At 39.5% G+C, this 23,699-nt stretch overlaps 4 protein-coding genes across 5 annotated transcripts; 2 read left to right on the top strand and 2 right to left on the bottom strand.

Annotated features, from left to right (window-relative positions):
• Nucleotides 1–982: 982 nt before the first annotated feature.
• On the bottom strand, nt 983–3,833 carry LOC110040767 (F-box and leucine-rich repeat protein 13-like). The gene has a single exon (XM_020746035.2). The coding sequence runs from the start codon at nt 3,405–3,407 to the stop codon at nt 2,028–2,030; it is 1,380 nt and encodes a 459-aa protein (XP_020601694.1). The 5' UTR covers nt 3,408–3,833; the 3' UTR covers nt 983–2,027.
• LOC110040768 (aspartate beta-hydroxylase domain-containing protein 2-like) lies at nt 3,770–7,254 on the top strand. Its single transcript, XM_089279739.1, has one exon. The coding sequence runs from the start codon at nt 3,777–3,779 to the stop codon at nt 4,731–4,733; it is 957 nt and encodes a 318-aa protein (XP_089135865.1). The 5' UTR covers nt 3,770–3,776; the 3' UTR covers nt 4,734–7,254.
• Nucleotides 7,255–7,292: 38 nt separating this feature from the next.
• Nucleotides 7,293–18,134, bottom strand: LOC110040778 (putative E3 ubiquitin-protein ligase DTX2). 2 transcript variants are annotated; one of them, XM_089279737.1, is made up of 7 exons: nt 17,817–18,134; nt 15,608–16,075; nt 14,975–15,042; nt 11,740–11,901; nt 10,222–10,386; nt 9,512–9,601; nt 7,293–8,307 (listed from the first exon to the last, which is right to left on the bottom strand). In XM_089279737.1, the coding sequence occupies exons 1-7, from the start codon at nt 18,037–18,039 to the stop codon at nt 8,089–8,091; spliced, it is 1,395 nt and encodes a 464-aa protein (XP_089135863.1). In that variant the 5' UTR covers nt 18,040–18,134; the 3' UTR covers nt 7,293–8,088. The 2 variants fall into 2 exon arrangements, with proteins under 2 accessions (XP_089135863.1, XP_089135864.1); XM_089279738.1 differs by having other exon boundaries at nt 14,975–15,036.
• A 1,925-nt stretch (nt 18,135–20,059) lies between these two features.
• Nucleotides 20,060–23,091, top strand: LOC110040776 (uncharacterized). Its single transcript, XM_020746045.2, has 3 exons — nt 20,060–20,328; nt 20,399–20,449; nt 21,471–23,091. The coding sequence occupies exons 1-3, from the start codon at nt 20,193–20,195 to the stop codon at nt 22,478–22,480; spliced, it is 1,197 nt and encodes a 398-aa protein (XP_020601704.1). The 5' UTR covers nt 20,060–20,192; the 3' UTR covers nt 22,481–23,091.
• Nucleotides 23,092–23,699: the final 608 nt, after the last annotated feature.

Here is a 23,699-nt window from a genome sequence, read left to right as displayed (position 1 = left end):
TAAGTGTTAGGAAACCTAAACCGGACTATTATACTGAGGGGGGGAGGGGAGTTGTGCAAATAAACCCCCCCGCAAAAAAATACGCAAAAGATAAACAAAATGTGTAAAGCGAACAACGCAAGAAAAATGCTCAGAAAATATTGCCACCCTCCCCTCAAACAGTTAATGGTTCATCCCTTTTAAATGAAATTTCAATGGAGTCTGGCAACCTTCAAAGCTAACAAAATTATGATGAGTAAACCACCATACTATTAAAATGGGTATTGAACTGAAGCGGTTATAAATTCGAGCGATTGAAACAAAGTTGAAAAAGCCAAGGCGCGGATGTCAAGATCAGTGTAAAACTTCGTTTGATGCGCGACCGTAAAATGTGGCAGGTTACGTCGATTGTCACGTGGTATAGTTTCATTTTCCCGACACTGGTTAGCTTTTATTTTTGAAGCATCTCAGAGCGTGATTACATGGCATTTAGCCTGTTTTCATTCACCTGCATGACAAATGCTACCTGTTAAACGATAATAAAACAAGGACTCACAGGTAGGACAAATATCTGGATCGACAACATGTCAAAAAAATGATTCCGAAATACTCTTCCCTTCCAGCTCCAAATTTGTGATTAAAATTAGCTCGGAGATTGTCCCTTGCAGGGTGTATTCTTTAATTACTCCGGCTAGAAGATTGACTACATTTCACAGGAGCCGCGAATTACCAGTCCAGTGTTCAATTTGTCTTTCAACCACATCCTCAAGGCGGTCTTCCTATTTTGTCCCAGAGAACCTAAGTACCACCACTGTGGACGTAGCCTGGGCTCCAGTAAGCGGTTGCGCCTTCAGCGTGTGTTTCTTGGTCCTGTTTTATGTAGTTAGCTTCTATATCTGACTTACTTATTAAACTGAGAACGTTCAGTCTGGAATCCCTGATTAGATCCCTGAATTGCATTAACAGGTCAGGACTAATTGGTTGCAGATCAAGAAATTAGCTTAGTTCAAGTAATTAATTATTTGCGAAACAAAGATGGTAAAAGTCTGCATACGAGCCAAGCCAAGTGGCCCATCAGGCCTAAGCTTATCCCGGGTTTTGTAGCATGAAGCGATAAGGAGTATTTATACTCCCCCCTGGATGGGATACTAGTCCATCGCAGGGTTACCCCCTGCCATTAAGTTCGCCGATACCCATTTATACACCTGGGTTGAGAGACGCATTGTGAGAGTAAAGTGTCTTGCACAAGAACACAACACAATGTCCGCGGCCAGGGCTTGAACCCAGACCGCTCGACCGAAGACGATCACACTAACCACGAGGTCACCGTGCCTCCAAAGATGAGTAAAAGTTAAATGGTGATCTGCGTCTTCAACCTAACGCTCAATTTGTGACCCAAAACATGAGCCTTATTTCATCTTGTTAAACGTATGACCTGAGCAGTAGGCTTTTCGGAGGAAACAGCGACAAGGAAGGGAGAGAGAACTTTCGGGTTTGGCTGTGTTGACACAAACATTTTCGTATTAAACAAGGGCTTAGTTTTTCGAAATATTACCAAACATATCTCTTCTTTATTACAAAAAACGAGGACAAATTCAGTACAATTTATAGAAATCGAACTCTTCCCTCGTGCATATCTAGGTTAAGAGACGAAAGAAAGGTGTACTGGAAATCTTAGAGGCGGTGGTGGAAGTTTTCTTTCGTTTAGTTAGACTTTTGAGACCAGGTAAGTGTCGCCAATTCTTCTTCTCAACTCCACGTTCAATACAAGCATTGCATTTTGTATTTGGTATTTCTGGCACCTTTTGAACGCAGTTGTCATGGGAACGTAAGAACTGTAAAGCGCCACAGAGGTTTCCTGATTAGCATATAGAATCTCTCCGCATGAGGAAGTCGCAATATTCGACCTAAGCTGATCTGCGTGACTTTGAGATTACCTTGAAGTTGCCTTGATAGAAGAGTAGATTCTCCTATCGCAACTTATGATGAGCACAAGAGTCTTCTTAGAAGAATGTATCCTCCGAATAAATCGCCAGCTGGGAGTAGGGTTAATACCTGACGTCACACATTGGTAATTTTCTCTTTAGCTCTAACACGTCTAAGGTAGTGATACGTCTACAATTGAGAATTTCCAATTCTCTGAGGTTCCTGAGATTCTCCGAAATAATAACCAACGTATCACTGGTCACGTGGGCACAGTTTTGAATATGTAATATCTGTAACCAGCGGCAGCGCGTTATAATCGTGTCCAGGCCTTTTGAAGTACAGTCGCGGCAATCACCAAGGTAAAGATCAGTTATAAAAGATAAATTTTCACCGATAGCAGTCAAGTAGCTGTCTTTCATTCTCCCTGAATACAATTTAAACCGCTTCAATTTCTGACAAGTTTCTACAATAGAAGGGATGAATCCTCCGTGAACGTTGTAGGGATTGAAGCAATGTTCTCCGACGATAAGGGTTTCCAAGTTCGGACTCTTCTCGGCAATCTTCGCAATGCCGATGTCGGAGATGGATGTGTCAATTACTTTTAGGTAAGAGAGGCTGGGAAATTGATTAAGATCTTCGGGTACGAGAGTCAAAACGTCTGTAACGTTGTAAAGGCGCTCTAGATGAACCGTCGACAAGTTTACATGGCAAATTTGGAAGACTGCACGAATGCCGCGATCTGAAATCTGATGACATTCCCGAACAGTGAAGGAGGTGAGGCCAGGACAGCAGAAAGGAAGTGCAAAAAGGGCATCGTCGGTTATAAAGCAACACCACGTCAGATCAATGGCGGTCAGCCCAGGGAAGCTCGTGCATAGTTTCCACAAGGAGAGATCATCTACCACTGGTTCACTCTCATCAAATGGAATAACATCGTGGATTGAAATTACTTTCAAATCCTTCACATTACCACACACAGAAACTATCATACGGTGGCAATTCCCTCGGCTCCCCAATTTAAGAGTATCTAAGTCGCGGCACTGCTGTAGAAGTCGTTCAAATCCCTCCTCCGAAACCCCGCTGAGGAAAACGTTCAGGCTTTTTAAACGAGTGCAGTTCCTGGCTATCTCGTTCATTCCTGTGTCTGACACTTGAAAACAACCTTCGATGCTCAGGCTACGGAGATCTACGCAATTTTGCGCAACTTTTTTAATGACTACATCCGTGAGCCATTTGCAATCACTTACGTCAATGTGCTGAATTGTTTTACCCCATGAAGTAATCCATCTTTCCAGAATGGTATTGTTCACTTTGCTGGACAGAAAGCTGTCTTCACTGAGATCAATACTCTTCCAAAGACTGTAATCCTCGAGAAGATGGCACCACTTCCAACACACTCGTCGCAGCAGTAGACGTTCTTTCATGGTGAATTTACAAAATATTTGCAATATAATCGAATCTGGCAGATCGTTCAGAAGAAAAGATGAATTACATGACTCCATAGTTGGAACGTGTTTCTAACTCCTATTACAAAGACTTAATAGGAGATAATGAAAGTAATAGCCGTCACTTACTGGAAAAGTTTCTGTCTACTTTGTGACGTCATAAACGATCCAAAATACGCGCGCCCTCGTTGAGTAAGTGCACTTGAGTAGAGCTGAGTAGAATTCGCTCTTTCACTGGATTCGACCTTGCCCAAATTGCAGCGTTCTCCCCTAAAACACGATCTCGTTGACTCTGTTACGCGCATCTTCATACAATAAGATTTCGGCGCACTACAGACTACGACATTCGCTAGCCTAAAATGCAAATTGCGCATTGGCTGATTTTGATCAGAGAAGGGACTGGAACTAGATCTCACCAAAACAAACATGGCGGACGTGGACAATTTTCTTTTACAAAGCTATTCGTTTGTGTATAATTTCTTTTTTAAGGGTCTCGTAGCTTTGGCGGTATTGCTGATTGTAACGTTGTTGACTAAAATGTTCAGTCATCAAGGCTATAGACGTCACTCAGGCTCGGATGATACGAATTTTTGTTCATCTCCCGAGTGCCTTCGATGTTCTCACAGAAAAGAGGCTGCATCAACTGAAGTCGTGTCGAAGAAGTTGGACGAATTTGTACGTGTAAGAGGAGATAGAGCCGGACTTGAACGGTTGTATAATGGAATTGAATACTGCGGGACACAAGAGGACGGGACCGATCTATTACCTGCCCAAAAACCTACAGTATTTTACCTTGATGGTCTTGGCACTAAACCTTGGCATAATTACTACTCTGCACAACTAAGTTCTTTACTTTCGTCAGCGAATTTTGAATCGATAAAATCAGAATTTCAACAGATTCGATTTCGCGCAAGTGAGGGGTGGTTTAAAAATTCAACCCTCCAAGGGGAATGGTCAGTTTATCATCTGATTAATCAAGGAGAAAAAGTTGAAAACAACTGTAGTACATGTCCAAAAACTATGGATATAATCGAATCTGTTGTACCCCTGCTGAAGGGATGCTCGTTTGGTAATGTTTTGTTCTCGATTCTTCAAGCTGGGACGCACATAACGGCTCACTATGGCCCAACAAACTGTAGGATAAGGTGTCACTTACCTTTGTTTGTACCCAAGGGATGTGTTTTGTGCGTGGACGGAGAGGAAAGGAGATGGAAGGAGGGAGAGCTTTTGTTGTTTGATGATTCCTTCCTCCACGAAGCGTGGCACAAGGGAACGGATGGGGAAAGAGTTGTTCTTATGTTGGATCTCTGGCATCCAGAGCTCACTATGGTTGAAAGGGAAGCACTCGCATTTATGTTCCCACCACAATGCATGGCCAAGTGAAGAAAAAGCAAATGTCATAAAAACATGGGAGATCTTGTAACATTTTTAGCTATTTCATATTATTTATTGTAAATTAAGTTATTATGTGTACCAATAAAGGCTGGTTTTCACTAGCGACGGAGTCATAGTCAGAATCGTAGTCGGAGTTGTAAGAGCACTTATGACCTAGTGAAAATCGAAAATCGCAGTCGTAAGCGGAGTCATAAGCTTGATGAAATTGGAGACGGAAGAATCAGAACGTTTCCATTTCTTCCGATTCCGTTTATGACTGTCGCTTATGATCTAGTGAAAACTAGATTGTCAGAGTCCGAAGCAGAAGTGGAAGAACCAACCAATCACAAGGCTTGCAATTGAACATTGTGATAGGTTTATTCTTCCGCTTCTGCTTGAGACTCCGACAATGCAGTTTTCACTGGATCACAAGCGTCAGAGTTATAAGCAGAATTGGTGCTTCTGATTACGACTCCGACTACAACTCCGTCGCTAGTGAAAACCAGCCTTAAATGCAACATTATAAACTCAGGTTGTGAGCTACTGGAACCAACTGTTTTAACTAAAACCAGTTTCATTTGATTTCTTTGAAGTATTTCAAGAGTACTTTGGTTGAAACAGTTGACAACTATTTGACCATGTTCTGTTTGGATCAACTATGTTTGATTGACTCAGGCTCAGATTTGACTCGATAAACCACATTCCTCCACCTCCAGAGGTGGTCTTGAATATTCCAGTCAGAAGGAACTGAAAAGGACCTTGCAACCAAAATCTTTGGCATAATGGAATGCACCCCAGGGCTAATCTTTAAAGAAACAGTCACTATTAACCAGTCAAAAATTGTGCTTCTCGGGAAAGAAAAACAATAAGCAAGGGAAACAGTGAGTTTTGTTTCCCTGAGACCCTTAATAGGGAAACAAAACTCACTGTTTCCCACTGGGCCAGTCATTAAGTGTTTTGTTCTACCTCCCAGCTTAAAAATAGAAAAACACTGCGCAGAAATCATTTGCTTGACGCCAGCTGGCTCACAAATTTGCCGCAGTTTCAAGGAGCATGACCTGATCACATGCGAGTCGAAAGTTCAAGTTGTTGTTTCCCTAGGGAGTTAGTGAGTATTGTTTGCCCTAGGGAGTTGGTGAATTTTGCCATGTGACATGTTCTCCTCCAATCGGAAAACGTATTTGAGCTATTCTTGAAAGTTATGCAAACCCTTAACTATGTCGTGGATTTGCCTAACTGTCTCATATACTCCCAACATTCCTTGTGTTTAGATGAGGCTATGTAAACATGGAAAAGGTGCTCTATTGCTTAATTCTTATCAGTCTCTTGTCTCTGACCATAGAGAGTTGCAGTAAGTAAGAAAAGGGCAGGAAAAAAAAATTGAAATCCACTTGCCCAGTGGGCCAGCAAATTCAGTTTTCCCTTACTTGCTGATGTGGCGGCCAATATGAAAATCAGAGGACAAATGCGTACATAGGTGTACGAGCTGGAAAGGGGGGGTGGGGGGTGACTGGGGGCTGCAGCCCCCCTGGCTATGGAAATTACATAATTTTTTGGGTAAAACGCTCATGATTCGGGCAACAACACTTGAGAGAAAACATTACAAAATAATGCTGTTGGCGTGATTTCCAAAACTCCTAAATAAAGGTTCCTACCTTTTATGTCTCTCTGTGTTATTAGATGCCCAACCAGGGCTCTGTAGGTCGTCAAGTGGTTTCTTACTAAGAGTTGCTACCTAAAGTAGTACCGTGTTAGTGTACCATTTGTATCTGCTACTGAACTGAAGTATCGTTGCGCACCGAAGACCCCATGGTAATCAGTTGGGACAGCTGCCTTTCCTTTCCTTTCTGGCCTTTTCTTTCAGGTTTCAAGGCTTGTAAGCTACCTGGGGTTTTCCATGGGCTACAAGTCGGTTAAATGTGTATCATGGAAATCCACGATAAGGATGTTATTTCCTTTCCAAATTTTCCATCGACAAAACAAGGCAACGAACCAAAGTGAATGTAGACCAAGACTTTTGTTTTTGTGGAAGCTCTGAGAAGAGCCGTTTGGAATGTCTTAACAATGGGGTGTTTTAATTTTTTTTCTTGAAGTTTCCTTTGGAGGTCAGTGTTTCACTAGTACTTCCATGTTGTTTACCATCTTATTTACGTGGCTTCTGAATTCATAGAAGGCTTGCAGTGTAAGACCACAATCAGACCTGGGTTTTTTCCTGCCCTGCTAGCCTCATCCAAATACACTGCCAAATATGCATGGAAAATTTCAATTATAGGAAACTTTACACCTTTGCATCAACATAGTAGTTGCGTAAAGCAACTATTATAAGAACCTCCTGCCAAGTACTGAGATAACATGTAGTTCCAAAAATAACGACCTCCCAAAGTGATGACCCTCAGAGATACTAATAAAATTTCATGGTTTCAAATAGTGACCGTCCAAACATAATAAAACTAAGAAAATAGTGACCTTTAAAGACTTAGATGCACCTGGATAATAGAATAACAGATCCAATAAAATATTCCAAACTGAACTGATGCTTGTTTAGATGACCCTCCAAAGGCCAGATAATGCTCTGTTATGATTCCTCACTGTGACTGAATTTTATTGAAAACATTTTCACCTTGTTAATATAGATCAGGGCCCTACGTGTGGCACATGTTTAAGCTACTTAAATGTAATGAACTCTTGAACAGTTGTGAATCTCTGAAAGTAGTGATGGGAAGCAAGTGGCTGCTAAATCTGAAAGGACAATTTAAGGAGGCAACGTGGCTGAGTGGTCAGGGCACCAGACTTAAAATCTAGAGGTCTTGTGTTCAAGTCCCCCTCTGACCACAAAGCTAGAGTTGTTTCTTGATAGACCCTAGTTCAACTCCTCGGTCATGCTTGGAAATAGGCAACTGTTCTGCTTCCCCCCAGTTGGGATTTTTAACCATGTTATGTTCATTTGAATTATTTGTTTCATCATTTGCTTTCATTGACCTGGACAAGCCCCATTGGGGGAGTGGTCAATTAAGATATTTATTTTTATTTTTTAAAGTAATGAGGCCTGTTATTTTCAGATCTCTCTAGGATGTTATAGAAAGCAAGCAAAATGTGAGTTCTGCTTACACTCTCTATGTCACAATAGACTGATGTAGTCTCTCTAGTCTACAAGATCAAGGCACCTAGATGCATGGACAAAAGTTAAGCCCAGAAATGTTTCCATCCTAGAAACCATTAACAAAACACAAACACCTTCTCTATAGTCTATTCCTATGAACATTTCATAGCTGCTAAATACTGAAATAACTTAATTTACAGTACACAATTTCCTCTAAAGTTCCCTCGAATTTTTAAGACTTTGAATCCTCACTGATATTTCCTCTTAACCATCATCAGATTCCACACCTTGTGCTGCCAGCTCAGCAAGGACATTGTCCAAATAGTTAGGGTCAGGATAGCCATGACCCATATGGTTTGAAAATGCTTCTGTTTTGTGATGAATCTCATTCCAAACCACCGTGTCTTCTTCCCCAGTTGTAGAAGATGTACCAATGGTGAAAATGAGCCTCCTCTGCCAAGCTTTCTTTAAAAGCTCTAAAACCTGTCAGTGGTAAAATTACCGCTTAATTTTAGCGCTTCAAATAATTTCCTGGCTGGCACTGGTCAAATTGTCCCGTCAAACCTATTTTTGCTTGGACATATCCCATTTCTGGCCTGACAAACATCAATTATGTCTTATCCCTACAAAAGTGCCCCCTCCCCCCTTCACATGATGTTTAAATATGAAACAAGTAAATTTTCAGAGTGTTTATTGTACATGAGCATCGATCTCAATGCAGGAAAAGTGGAATGCATTGTACAGCAAAATCAGTATCACATTTGTGCGCAAATTTGCAAAGATAGCTGGAAATTTTATGACTATTATGAATCATTTATTAAAAGTTCTTGGTCTGATCGTTAAGCATCCGCCTTTTTTCCCTCCTTTTTCACAAATGCCTTTTTGAACCTTTAAATATTTAAAATGTGAAACTCTAAAGTTTTTCCTTACCAGTGTAAATGACCAGACAAATTGTCCTGCCATCTAAGGGTTTGACCAGACAAAATCTATTTTTGACCAGACATTGTCTGTTGACTGGCCGTTATTTGAAGCCCTGAATTTATTAGAACTTAGTCAAAAGAGAAAAAAACATTTGAGATTGAGTTTTACAGTTTCCAAACAGCACGAGACAGTTATAATGAAAGTCAATGGTTTGAGCAGCTAACCAACCCAGGTATACATCAGGCAGTCTAGCTAGCTTCACTATCAAAGCAATGATTAAAGCTTTTATTAGTTAGCTCATGTAGTCTGCATTGAGCCATTTTCCTGTCCTCACTCACTCCTTAATCCCACCCCTTAACCCTTACTTCTACTCTTGCCAGTATCACTTTTCGAGACATGCACCCTCTTCCTCAGTCTCTCAAGGCAAATCTGACTGTCACAAAGTCAACACCCTCTCTCACCAACTTCTTCCTGAAATCAACACTCATTCACTCTTCTCTATCAGCCTACCAACTTCTGCTCAATCACTCACCTCACAAATGTACCTGTAAGCAATAGCTCCCCTTATCCCAACCTCCATCTCATGCCTCCTCCTCCTTCTCACCAGTTCCAACTCAGTCATTACTACCTAAAATACTACCTAAAACCCTTACTCACTCACCCACTCCTGTTTGCTTCCTCAGTAAAATCAACATGAGACAAGTCCCTGACTCACTGTGTTGATCTCAAGTTTGTACAGGAAGGGAGAACAAGAAAAACATGTTACCTTTTTTCCTTTTTGGCTATCAGGAAGAAAGCAAGTTCTTGGGAATCCCCTTGCATTAAATCTACTTCCTGGATTGGGATGTTCTGGTCCCTGTCATTAAAACAATTTTACACTCCTGTACAGTGGAACCCTGTTAATCTGACTTAGTGACAGGTTGCCTTAATCTAGTCGTGGGGATGGGGTGATTGTATTCAAATGCAGTTCTTAAGCAAAAGCTGACTCATCTGTTTTGTTATTTTTGGCCAAAAGATTAGTGGCCATTTTAATGAGGTGTCAGTACAAGGCTGGAAGATAGACAACATTTTTCTTCACACTTGAAGGAAAATGTTGCCATTTTAAATGTTGATAGACTCAATTCTTTCAGTTCAAAGGCAGCAACATCAATTCAAAGAACGTGATTGTGCAGTATGAATTTCTTGGAGTACTCTTCATGTGACTTTATACCCAGATTATGCGTAGGGTTAAATTCTGTACATTTTTCTGTTATTTCTCTCTTCTGTCTTGCAAAATAACAGAGAAGACAGGGCTGGAGGCTAACTTGAAAACTTAATGGTTTATTTAGCTTCCAGGATCGTTGACAAAAACAGAGTCTAGTATTAACCTACCAGACAGTAATTAAATTAATTGTTCTATCCCTAAATATACTTTTACTGTATTAATTTTCAATAACATGACAAACAAAGTTGTTGATATCCTTTATTTTATGGTACCTGCACTCCTGGTGTGAAGTCATAGACAATCGTGATCATTCCACAGTCAGAGTGGCCAGGAAGGCTTCTGTGCGAGTGCTGTATGTCCATACGACCACTGGTCGGTTGATTGCCAAGCTTAATACCATGAATTGCTTTGCAAGTAGGGCACTGTAAACTTCCATTCTGGAAGTTAAGGATAACAAAAAGTGCTAAATAAATTAAATATGTTAAATCATCTTGGAACTGAAAAGTATTAAGTTTCAGCAGAGTAACTGTACATAGACAGGGGGACCCCATATGAAAAGGATGGGGGCACCTGCTTGTCAAAACTTTTGAGAAGAACCCCTAAGAGGTACAAAAATCATGTTTTGTGGGCGTGGTTCAAAATATTTTTCACCCCTAAGAGGTACCAATTTTGAAACAACACATTATCTCTTGTCATATGTTTTCAGCTCAATACCCTAAAAGGTATGCAAAAGCTCCCACTGTGGAAATTTCGAGGCTTAATACTCTAAAGGCCTGTTCAAATGGGAAATGTTTGGCGACCAAACACCATCAAACATTGTTTGGTGACCAAACATTTTACTGTTTGGCCACCTTGTTTGGTGCTATTTGATTGTGTTTGAAAAAATTTGAAGGCCATCAAACATTCGATCAAACAACCTAAAACATTTCTTTTGTTCTGGTGTTTGATGGGTGATGTTTTGTTCGTTTAGACAGCTGTATCAAACATGTTTGGCATGCGCATGCATCCCACGCTTGCTCTGCATCTCGTATCCATAGTTTGATCTGTGTTTGATCAAACATGTTTTAACCGTTTGGCCTCTCACTTCAACATCAGCATGTTTGGTCACCAAACAATGTTTGATGATGTTCGGTTGCCAAACATTTACTGTTTGGACAGTCCTTAAAAGCTACCACAACTGCTTTTTTAACTCCTAAAAGGTATGACAAGCTCCCCTTTCCTTTTTATATAGGAGTCCCTCCCCCCGGGTGTAGACCTAGTTTTTCCTGTTTTCTGAGATCAAACTCAAACTATTCCACACTGCCTATCATGAATCTGGTTACCCCTGGTAGTCCTGACATGTAGCTCTACATAGATCTATGCTTACTGTCTCAGGTTGGTCCTAACTTGCTCAGAAAATTCCAAATTAAACAGATCCCTGTAATGCTGAATCATCACAGTCAAAAGTCAAATCCTATAGTCATTCTTACAAAGGAAGAATTGAATGAGCATATATCTGATTAATGTACCTAATAATAACTAAGGCCTAGTTCAAACTAGTGACATAACAACATAAGAAGGGCGTTATGTCGCTATTGCTTGCAGTGTGAACATCCTGACAATTATTGTCATAATAGCAACATAACAGCATGAACATAACCACTTTTATTAGGAAAAAAGTGATCTTTTCGTTCTGTCTTTAAGTTGATGTTCATATTACTGACATTTAAGAAATTATGTCATTATGTTGTTTATGTTGTTATGTCATTAGTGAGACTAACTGAGAACTTCACCGTTTTCCTTGTACTCACTTTAGGTCCGCTGTTGTACATTGCTTGCAGACAGGAAGCATGAAAAGCATGCTTGCATTGATTTAGCTGTTTAATGCTGGAAGGTTGAGCTTGTCCACTATTTTCAGATTCATCATCGAATGAGGAGATATTGCAGAGTTTTTCAAAACATATTGCACAGTCCTGCAATGAAGATCATTTCAATGGTAGATATATTAAGAAATCTTATTTCGGGAGTAAAGCATAAAATAAAAGTAAACATAAAGGTAAAGGTAGAGTCTGCATATGAGCCAAGTGACCAAACAGGCCAGAGCTTATCCCGGTTTCTGTAGCATGAAGTAACTAAGAGTATTTCTACTCCCCCTGGATGGGACCCTAGTCCATCACAGGGTTACCCCCAGAATTAAGTTTGCTGGTACCCATTTATACACCTGGGTGGAGAGAGGCATTGTGAGAGTAAAGTGCCCTGCCCAAGAACACAATGCAATGTCCCCAACCAGGGCTCGAACCTGGACCACTCAATCCGGAGACGAGCGCACTGACCATGAGACCACCGTGCCTCCCAAATAAATGTACCTAGAACTAAATGTTATAAGGAAATTGACTTTATATGGGATTCTCAAGGCTACAGATTTTTTGGGCATGAAAACAAATATGCTATATGATACATATCATGACATTCATCTCATTAGGTCTTATTGTTGTCAGTAGTTCTTTTGAATCCTAGCCCATCTATCAGCCAGTTCAAGAGGTGACAGTTAAAGCTTAGGAGAGACTCTGTCAATAGGCTTGGTAGTAAAGGGGGCCAAAAACAATAACCAGGGCATGACACAAAGGCTGTCCGGTAGCCCGGAACTAGTGAAACAATCGGTCAGGCTAGGGCCTTCTTATTACAGGTTGCCCGATGAGCAAGCATGAAGTGGACATGGGTGAAGCAAAGTTGTCGTTTTTTTTCTCTTTTTTTTTTTCTCTAATCGCACCCTTCAGATGTTGTGTTTAGCAGACAGTTCGTGAGAGAAAGTGAAACAATGCTCTTTTTCTAAGATAAAGTAAAATATAAAATTTAAGCAACTGAAATCAACTCTTTTCCCCAACCGCATGTCCTGGCAGTGCAGTGGCGGTGCGAGACAGAAACTTACTGTAACAAGGTTATCACATATTTTCATCATTATCCGTGTAGTGAATAGTTTGCTTGCAAAGTCGATTCAGTGCCATTTGTCTAATTGTCTTGAAGCATATGTGTAAGAGTGCTGGAGCCATAGCCCAGATGTCATTTGATTATTTATAGTATGACATGATTGAAATGTGTGACAAATTAAGAACATTAAGGCATAAAATGAATTTGCTATCATTTACAAACTACAAAGACAAAGCGTATGACTTTATTAATGTATTCCTTGCCTGAAAGAAAAATTTCAGCGATATTTGGCAAACATCTGTTTTGAAAAACATGTTGTGTGACCGCTTTACTTTCCCGCTATAACTTCGTGTGTAAAGTAATTTGACATGTTGTTTTGACTATGCATAAATTAAAACTTTGACTGGGTTGTTTAAAAGAGCTTTTAAAATTTCAGTACTTTCTTAGATTTTCGTATGAAAACTTCTTTGAATGAAGAAAAAGTCAGCTGCTATGCCATTTGGGAGTGAAGGGCTTCTAAGTCAGTTGTTAGTTCAAACTCATTTTTAACATGACATGAATTTATGTCTAGAATTTTCCATGGTCACTGTTTGGAAAATTAAATCTCAGAGCCTTAATCTTTCATTACCCAGCAGCGTTGAGCCTGACCTAGGAAATATCCCCATAAATAGTGTACAATAAAATAGCATACTTTGTGTGAACAAATCAAGGTTAACAGGGTCCGAAGTTAACTTTTTTAGGCAGGCGCCAACTGGCGACTGAAAGTTTTTTTTCCAGTAGCCATATGGAAAAATGTAGTCGCCAAAAAGTGTCAGTGAAATTTTTTCGTTCGCAGCGAAACACAAACCAAAATTTTGGTTGCCACGGGCTTGCCGGCAAAATATTTGTAATCGATGTAATCGGGAATCAAACCAGTGCTGAAATCATCTTTTGACCACATTAACAGATCTTCATTTCCACCTTTTGATGCCCAAAGAATGTCTAAATCTTTAACTAATTTCATCGCGGATGTTCCATCTCCACTTTGTAATAAATTATGGAAAGAGTTCAGAACATCTTTGGACACCACATCGCGTGAATAAATAAAGAACACACGTGGCCTCTTGCGCCCGCAATACATTTGTCATGGGAAACCGCTGAAAAAACATGGCGGCAAAGCTTCGTACTGATCATAGCTGTGAAACGTTGTGGTAGATTTATAATGACAGGAAAATCAGTTTTATACTTCAAAAGAAGCGGAAAGGTAAAAAGTAAGTGACCAATTGGTGATCGGCTTTGAATTTTATTTTGATTGATTTGGTTGAAAATCAAAGTTATTGTTTGTATAATTATCATGGCATGAACTAGCTAATCACCCACTGGCGACCAGTTATGAAATTCTGATCGCCAGAGCAAAGTTTTTAGTCGCATTGGCGACCAGGAAAGTGCAATTTCTGACCCTGGTTAACAATTGTTTGTGAAAAAATATGCTGTGTTGCGTCTTTGTCCACAACATAACCATGAATAGCTGTGGCTAAATTCTATAACAGTACCTAGAAGATTAAAATAAATGACTTAAGTCATTTAAGTTATTTATGGATATGGAATTTACATGGTGTTGGGGGACCCAAGTAGATAATCATGGAAATTCCAGGGGATGGGGGGGGGGGGGGGGGGGAAGTGCCCTGAAGGCCCTTGGAATGGAAAATCCAGGGGGTTGGTGTCAAACTGGAAAACCCTCCATGGGGGGTATGGATATTTTCTGGAAGCACTCATTGAGAGTTCCAAATGTTTTATTGTATAAGGTTTCATTCAAAAGGGAAATCAAAGAGAATTAGTTCATCTAACCTCCGTATTATTAATTAACATTATTTTTCCATATTAAATTGATTTGCTGATACCAAATAAAATAATTTCGGGCAAGCGCCTCAGAGATTTGGGCTAGTAAGATGAAATTACAGCTTGCCCAAAGGGCAAGCAGGGTTTTTGAATTTCATCTCACCCTGATAACCTCTACTGAATTTCAAGAGAAAAACAGACTGCCGGCAGCCTAGAATGCCAGTCTTGACATGCAGAGAAACAAAAGAAAAAACATATTATCCTTATACATGTAAGTATGTCAAGCTATAGTACGTGTACCTCATCTGGAGCTTTCTCCAAGTCATTGCAGAATTCAGACAGAGGATCACCGCCAGTGGCACCTACAGCTCCAAAGTAAAAAAAAAAAAAATCTATTTTCAGTTTAATTCTCCTGACTAATTTCTTCACATTTCTCTCAATGTCAGGGTTGCCACAGATCAGGAAATGGTAAGGGAAATAAATTTTTCAACGTCAGGGAAAAGTCAGGGAATTTTATTTTGAGTCAAGGGAAATTGATATTGTTAAGAAAAGTCAGGGAAAATTGAAATAATTTAACATGGTTGATTTAATACCATTGAAGGCTGGAAGAAACAATTTGGGGTCACTGTGATCTCAAAGATACTTTTCCTTAAATGAAGAAAGAAAATTTGACAGCTGCAAGTTGAGGCCAGAAGCCACTACTAGATCTCATATTTTGTATTTATTTGGTTTGGGATATTGAATTTTTTTCAGGGAAAAGTCAGGGAATTTTGAAAAGTGATGTCTGTGGCAACCATGAATGTTGAGGTAAATCAAGGCAGCAATCCTAAAGTATATGTGATGCACGAAATGGGTTTAAATTCATGTGTGAAAATGGATCACAACCCCTCCTTGCTACCATCTTGGAAATTTCTGGTTTAAATTCTTCAGTACCTTGGGCATGTTCCACTTTAGCCTTCTTTGTTTTCTTTACAATGCTGGCAGGTTTTGTGTCTTTCCTTGGAGTAGCTGTACTTTTAGCTTTGGTGTGACCAGAAACCATGCGACCATTATGAGTACTTGAGATGACATGACCCCTTTTTGGTGATGCTCCAGCAACATTTGGGGTCTTTGCATTCGAAGGGTACCTCTGACCTGTCAATCTTTGCACACGCCGTTGAAAACCTGTATGCTTATTTATCTGTACCATGAGAGGAAAATTCAAAACATTTGGAATAGCCACTGGTGTATTGGTTAAATCCAGTACGCCTCCACTTCCAGAACTGTTCTGTTTTTCAATAACTTCAGATGTAGGGATGTCATATGCCATCCACCTCACATCGCAATACCACTCCCATCTTACTCCTTGTCCCGGAACAGAGTTGCTTGAGTAAACTTTCCTCTGAACCTTTCGTAACATCCCTGAAATCGGAAAAAAAATTGAACAAAAAAATTAAGTTCACCAAATGAAAAAAGTGCATTTGACCGTGAGATCCACTCACTGAACACACAGCACAAACAGACAGAGCTGCAATAGTTCAGGGTGTATCTTATCTTGTGAGTGGAAATCAATCACCTGAAAGCTAATCGATTCATTGATAATACTCAATAGTACTCAATATTTTTCGATTGACTAGTCATTTTAATCCATTGAAATTGATAATCACAATTTTTTTATGTAGTTGATGACAATCGATGGGAGTTGTAGATTAATCCAAAAAGTGGTGAACACTATTCGTCAAAACCTGCCTTCAGCTTACCATTGAGTCAACTTTGAAGACAAAAACTAAGTCATTTCTCTAATGTTACCTGATGTTAGTTGTCATCCATTCTGACAAGGATCAGCCCCACGAGACATTATAAGAGGGGGACATTGGAGGGTTCTAAACACCAAAATACCGTAAAATAAACTGGCAAATACTGCAATATTGCCCAAAACATTGGCAAAAAATCGCCAAATACTGCAATACTCCAATACTGAGTAGAAACTTGATGTCATACTGAAACCACTACTCTGTATGTTAAGTTTAGAGCAAATATAGCAATTTAGATTATTTATTAATGAATGCTAAGTCAAATAATTTTTTTATTTACACAAAATACTGTTAAAATAAGTAACATCCATTGGTGTGTTGGCTACTAATTAACAAAAAATAACTTAATACCCTTTTCTGATTGCGACATAAGGAATTACAGTTTTCTGTTGTCAGGAGAGCTAAGTTTTATTGGGAATGACTAATTGGAAACTGGAAAAGGCTTGGAAAATGTTGGAAGACTTGCAGGATAATATTTATTAGCGTCCAAAATGCTAAAACACCACATCTCGCACTTTCAGAGAATACGCAATATCGCATTTGGAGATTAAAATTACTGAAATGCCGCAATACCACAAGGCCCAATGTCCCCCTCCTACAACTGAACAGTAAAGTGGATGTATTGACACGATCTTCGTCCATTTCAAGTCAATAATAATTATTTAAAGAGATGGTCAACTGAGGAAAGGGGTATGGTTTTGCATCCTGTCCTCTGCACTTGATTGCAGCTTATTATCTATAAAATCAATAGCTTAATACAAAAATCAATCAAAATCGATAATCAGAAGAATGCGACCAATCAGTTGATTTCTATCAATTTTTGATATTAATTGATTGATTAGTATTGAATACAATCAGTTTTCATTGAGTATCGAATATATCGATTAGATATGCCCTGATTAGTCTGACTAGACCATCTTCAAAAGATTAAGATTAATTTGTAAGGGATGTGTATTTTATTCCCCTGGTTTTATTTTCCTGGTTTCCATTAGCCAATGATATTTGGGGTTTTTGCCCTGGCCTTGTGCTGTGAGTTTGTTTCCAAACAGACGCATGGAAATTTGACTGATGTCAATATGTTTTTTTTTTTTTTTTTTAACAAATTGTCAAATTGTCAAGTTGTCCACTCTTGCTCATTGCATAAATTATGAATTCATGTGTCTATCCGATTATTAACAATGAAAATTAGCCAATGAGAGCGCGAGAATTTCTGCAGTTGTTGTAAAAAAGTTGTTGATTAACTTCCCCGTTCTACTTCCGGTTTCCACTTGCATTGCTTTCAGAAGTAATACGTCAACTTATAAATCAAAGAAACATTAAAATAAGAAGAAAAATACACGATCCTCTACCTGATCTAACATTCAGTTGCTCCATATTGACAAGATCAACTTCATAGTAGTTTAACTTAGGATTACTCTGTCCCAAATTCACTGTGGAGTTCCGGGACACCCTACGTTTCAAGTAACTTTCTTCCAAGAACCGGACAACGTCCACTTCGTAAGGAATCCAAAGGCCTGGCCTTTCTTCCCACTCCCAAACTACCACTCCGCTTGGTTTCGAGGAGGAAGCCATCCTCCATACGGATAAAAGAACATAAAAATCGCTACAAATAGTTGTCAATTTTCATCAAAACATGTTCACAAATTCTGGCTAGTACTTTATGTAAGACTACGTATAATGTCCCGAGAATATGGCTCCAGCTCTAGTATACCCCTGTAAACCCTTGTATACCCCTGTAAACCTTTGTTAACCCTTGTATACCCATGTAAACCCTTGTATGCCCCTGTAAACCTTTGTTTACCCTTGTATACCCCTGTAAACCCTTGTGCACCCCTGTATACCCCTGGAAACCCCTGTATACCCCTGGAAACCGTTATATACCCCTGTAAACCCCTGTAACCCCTTGTATACCCCTGTAAACCCATGTAAACTCTTGTATACCCCTGTAAATCCCTGTACACTCCCGTAAACCCCTGTAACCCCTTGTATACCCCTGTAAACCCTTGTATACCTCTGTAAACCCTTGTATACCCCTGTAAATTCCTGTATACCCCTGTAAACCCTTGTATACCGCTGTAAACCCCTGTATACCCTTTAAAACCCTTCTATACCCCTGTAAATCCCTGTATACCCCTGTAAACCTTGTATACCTTTGTATACCCCTACAAACCCCTTTATACCCCTGTAAACAATGTATACCTTTGTATACGCCTGTAAACCCTTGTATACTTTTTGTGAAACTCTGTATACCCCTGTAGACGCTTGTTTATCCCTATAAATCCCTGTATACCCGTGCAAACCCTTGCATATCCCTGTAGATCCCCGTATACCCCTGTAAACACTTGTATACCCTTGTATACCCCTGTTAACCCTTGTATACCGCTGTAAACCCCTGTATACCCCTCAAAACCCTTCTATACCCCTGTAAACCCCTGTATACCACTATAGACCCTTGTATACTCTTGTATACCCTTGTATACCCTTTTAAATCCCTGTATACACCTATAAACCCTTGTATACCTTTGTATACCCCTGTAAACCCTTCTATACTCCTTTAAACACCTTTATACCCCTGTAAACTACTGTGTACCCTTGTATACGCCTGTAAACCCCTGTATTCCTTTGTATACCTTTGTATACCCTTGTATAACAAGAGTATACCAGGGTTTACAGGGGTATACAAGGGTATACAAGGGTATACAAGGGTTTACAGGTGTATACAGGGGTGTACAAAGGTTTACAGGGGTATACAAGGGTATACAAGGGTTTACAGAAGTATAGAAGGGCTTACAGGGGTATACAAGGGTTTGCAAGGGTATACAGGGGTTTACAGGTGTGTACAAGGGTTTACATGGGTATACAGGTGTTTACAGGGGTATACAGGGATTTACAGGGGTATACAATGGTTTGCAGGGGTGTACAAGAGTATTCAAGAGTTTACAGGGGTATACAGGGATTTACAGGGGTATACAAGAGTTTACGGGGGTTACAGGGATTTACAGAGGTATACAAGAGTATACAAGAGTTTACAGGGGTATACAGGGATTTACAGGGGTATACAAGAGTACAAGAGTTTACAGGGGTATACAAGAGTATACAAGAGTTTACAGGGGTATACAGGGATTTACAGGGGTATACAAGGGTAAAGAAAGGTTTACATGGGTTTACAGGGGTATTCAAGGGGTTACAGGGGTATACAAGGGTATACAAGGGTATAGTGGTATACAGGGGTGTACACGGGTTTACAGGGGTATAAAAGGGTAAACAAAGGTTTAAAGGGGTATACAAGGGTTTAAAGGGGTGTAGAAGGGTTTACAAGGGTATACAGGGGTTTACTGGAATGTACAAGGGTTTACAGGGGTATACTAGAGCTACAGCCATATTCTCGGGACATTATACGTAGTCTTACATTAAGTACTCACCCAAATTCTGTTTCCCGCCTGGGACTTGGGCACCACGCCTTCTTATGATGATGCAAATAGATGATTATTTATGATTGGCTAAACTTGGTAAAATATCACCAATGAGAAGTCTTCTTCTATTGCTTAGTAATGACGTAGGAACTATTGTGACGAGACCGGTTTGCCAAGAGATATTTTGTTCTGCTGCTCGTGGCAACGGCGAAGCAGCCATATTGGAATACATGGTCGACCAAGGGAAGGGGTTTGGTTTTACCTCCTGTTATCTGTGCTTGATCGCAACTTACCACACAGAGAAGTATTAGAATGACTGGAACTCTGGCTCAGGCTCGTGTACAGCTTCAAAATGCTGAAAGTTCTATCCTTTTTATGCAGCAAGAACACGCAAAAACATTACAAGGGCTGTACGCCGAGATCAATAAACTTCAGAAGAAATGCGGAGGTATGGATTGTTGTCACTAGGAAAATTTACGTGCGATTACGTGATAATAATGTTTCTCTTTACTTTATAGAACTGACTTTCAAACTGGCAATGAATGCGACGAGTTCTAGTGGAGATGAAGGTAATATCAAGGGAAATTCGATTTTGATGCTTGAATACCCGTTTCAATCGAGACAGATGTTTTCTGTGAACTTCGTGTTATAAATTATTCTTTCAGTAAATTGCATGACTGAGAGAAATTAATCATTTAGCATTTACACTAGTCACTGGCACCGTTCACATTGGGCTGGACTAAGTAGTTGTGGTTTTGGTTATCACCTTGTTTTTGTTGACGATGATATACTGAAATTATGTACCACTGAAAAATTACCGATTTGGTGGAGTAGAGAAGTTATACATTATTTTGTTATTTTTATGAATTCTTTTTCTCGTTTATTTTTTATTCTAACTGTCAATTTTATTGATTTTTGACTGAATTTACTTGGAATATATTTCTGGCTCATAAAATACATTTTTTTTACATAATTTGATTATATTTTCATGGGAAATGTCCGTTTCTTGTTTTAATTTACTAGAATTTGTACCACCATTATAGCTGATGAAAGAATTCTTCCCCTGGCCCTTGTTACTATAGAAATAAAAGAAAATTGGGTCGTTTTTCCTCGCAAGAAGATAAAAGTTGATTGAGAAGAGTGATAAGACATGTATCACTTCTTACAATCAGAGACAAAAGTAGTTGATACACTGCCTAAAAACAAACATTTTTCATGGTTTGTCCTATTTCCACTCCTTATATTTGTTTCCCTCCTCCCTGTCGAATGCTGTAGCCATATGATGGTCTGGTCAAAGCCAGTTTCAGCGTTGATTGGAGGATAGGGTAGTTGGCCATGCTATTGACAAAATTCTTTTTTCATTAAAGGAAGTATGTTTCTTTGTTAGAAAGCATATTTTGCTTTCTTAAAATGTCTCAACAATTTTGTCCCTGATTGTAGGTACTCCTTTGGTGCAATGTCAACCTTTTTAAAGCTTGGCTTAAAACTGTTACAATACGGCAATGTAAACCAAGCCTCATTGTTTTGTCAACCTGTTCATGTAAGCAGCCTCAAAATTATATGACATTATTTTTTTTATCTTGTTTTCAGCTCAAGTGAAGCAGTCATTAGATGAGTCACAAAAAATACTGACTGAGTTAAAAACTGAGAACATTGAACTCAAACATATCATTGATGTGAAGAATAAGAGAATTATTGTTCTTGAAGGTCAGCTCAAAACATTGGATCAAAAGTATGTCAAAGATGTATCAGAAAAGGAAGCCAATTTGGCTGCAGTAGTAAGAGAACTTGAAAAGAAGTCAGACACTGTAGCATATCTTACTTCCCAACTACACAATAGTAAAATAAAGCAGTCTGGAAGACATCATCAGAGTAAGCCTTCAAGTGGTAAAAGAATCGCAGAAGCCTCTCTTGAATCACATGAAGCACAACTGGAAAGTACAACTGCTGGTGCAAATGTCTCATCAAACACAAATATGTCAGATGCTGTGTCTTCCAGAACACCTGTGCCACCAAGAGAGGGAACTCCTTCGAATGTACAGCGACGTTATCGACGATCAACAACATCTCCAGTCCCCCAGTCACTAGGTACCAAGATGAAGACTTCTAGAGCTGTGGGAATCCAAGCTTCACCCAATGAGATTCAACTGAATGTAGCACCAGTTAAGTCTAGCAAAGGCATGCCCTCACGTCCAAAGCGAGCTTCATCTCCTTCAAGACCAGGGCTAGGAATTTCTAAAGGGCACCAACGATCTGCTGGAAGGGAAAGACCATTACCCGATGATTACGTCGAATTCCTGAGAACTGGGAACAGGGCAGAGCCACAGGTTGTTGTAAGAGCTGCGCCGGAACCTTTACCTCCAATATCTACAAATGAGAGACTTGTTACATCACCAAAATCTCCATACAGTGGAAGAGTACAAGTGAGTAGTCGGCATTCCTCTCAGGGGGTACCTACAACCATTTACACGGTAGGCCCTGAAGGAGATGGCCCCCCAGCACTAGATGATGTTGGAAAAATTATTGTTTCACCGCTAAGTTCACCCGAGAAGGGATGGCGACACAGGCAGCAATCGCAACAACAAAATGGACCTGACTAAATACAATAAAATAAATGTGTTCATGGTGCTTTTACCAAAGTGTGTTAAAAAAGCAGAATTTTATGCCAACAAATAGATCATGTACATTCTTTACCTGTAAATAGTGTGTATAGCTTTTAATCCTAATAATCTTATCTGTTTTTTATGAAGTAGTTCTCCAGATTTGATCAAGTGTAACATAATGTACAGTAATATATGATGTTAAATCAAAGTTTGACAATTTCATCTGGTAGTAGGGCAGACTGACTGTAAATGTTTTTCGAACTCCTTGCTAATACAGTTGTTGCTCTGTTATGTGTGAAAGATAGCAAAAAAACTGTTTATGATGGTACTTTAGGCTGAAAAGAGTGTCTAAAATGAAAAGCTATGTTCAAATATACTATTGTTAAGTGTTTGTACAAGAATGAAGTCAAGTAAGTTATTGTGAAAAAAAATGTTGTGTACATAAAAACTGCTCAGTTACTTGCAGCATAAATATTATAGTGGTATAGAATACAATCAATTTTTGTTTTAAATTCTGTGGTAAGTTTGTGATCAACTCTGACAAAAGAATCATGAGTGTTTTTGACACCCAGTCCTTCTTGAAGTTGTATTAAAAAAAATTGAAGTTATCCTGCTCATTTGTTCTTTTAGTTATTTATAAACTACTATCCAGGGAATCATTTGAATTTTCTTAATTTTATGACGTCAGGTGCACACACTCTATTTCTCTTTGCCCTTATCAAATAAATGATTGCATGGTGAATTTTCTTGAAAGAACTTTAAGGAAAAAACTATAATTGAGTAGACGTTATCGCTTCTGTGGCACGTGTTGTGTCATGATGGGTGCGTTTGGTGGCTGATCAGGAGTGTTTCTTTTTTTATTAGCCTGCAATCATTTTCTCAAAACCACCTGTTGGTAGGTCAGACTTAAATTAAAACCGTATCCCGCATGTGGTACTTTTCAGGAATAAATTATCCTGTGACAGAATAATATGCGGTAGGCCTTACCACGGGTTACAATGCCATCTTGCCGGGTAGCCAAAGTGGTCAGAGATAACGGTGTCTGTGTGGGAATCCAATGGCACGACTTAACAACTTACCGGCAATGCTCGCACAACAAAAACCATGATTAGGCCTAGTGAAAACAATCAAACCTCTGTTCAGCTCCATTGTGATATGTGATCTAAAGCGGCCCATTGATGGCTCAGTTGCGACAGGTACCCCCAATTTACTCTTT

Source organism: Orbicella faveolata, unplaced genomic scaffold (assembly GCF_042242905.1).
Source record: "Orbicella faveolata isolate gen_17 unplaced genomic scaffold, um_ofav_v1 contig_47, whole genome shotgun sequence".
In the NCBI taxonomy this organism is placed as follows: Eukaryota; Metazoa; Cnidaria; class Anthozoa; order Scleractinia; family Merulinidae; genus Orbicella; species Orbicella faveolata.
This window is presented reverse-complemented; position numbering and strand designations above follow the sequence as displayed.

Bases quoted from the DNA above. Each gene is read 5' to 3' on its own strand.
- LOC110040767 (XM_020746035.2), bottom strand. From the start codon at position 3,407: ATGGAGTCATGTAATTCATCTTTTCTTCTGAACGATCTGCCAGATTCG.
- LOC110040778 (XM_089279737.1), bottom strand. From the start codon at position 18,039: ATGGCTTCCTCCTCGAAACCAAGCGGAGTGGTAGTTTGGGAGTGGGAA. The intron at 10,387-11,739 runs GTGAGTACAAGG...CTTAACTTCCAG, and splicing joins TGTACAACAGCGGACCTAAA to AATGGAAGTTTACAGTGCCC. The intron at 9,602-10,221 runs GTACCATAAAAT...TTTTAATGACAG, and splicing joins ACTTCACACCAGGAGTGCAG to GGACCAGAACATCCCAATCC.
- LOC110040768 (XM_089279739.1), top strand. From the start codon at position 3,777: ATGGCGGACGTGGACAATTTTCTTTTACAAAGCTATTCGTTTGTGTAT.
- LOC110040776 (XM_020746045.2), top strand. From the start codon at position 20,193: ATGACTGGAACTCTGGCTCAGGCTCGTGTACAGCTTCAAAATGCTGAA. The intron at 20,329-20,398 runs GTATGGATTGTT...TTTACTTTATAG, and splicing joins ACTTCAGAAGAAATGCGGAG to AACTGACTTTCAAACTGGCA. The intron at 20,450-21,470 runs GTAATATCAAGG...TCTTGTTTTCAG, and splicing joins GAGTTCTAGTGGAGATGAAG to CTCAAGTGAAGCAGTCATTA.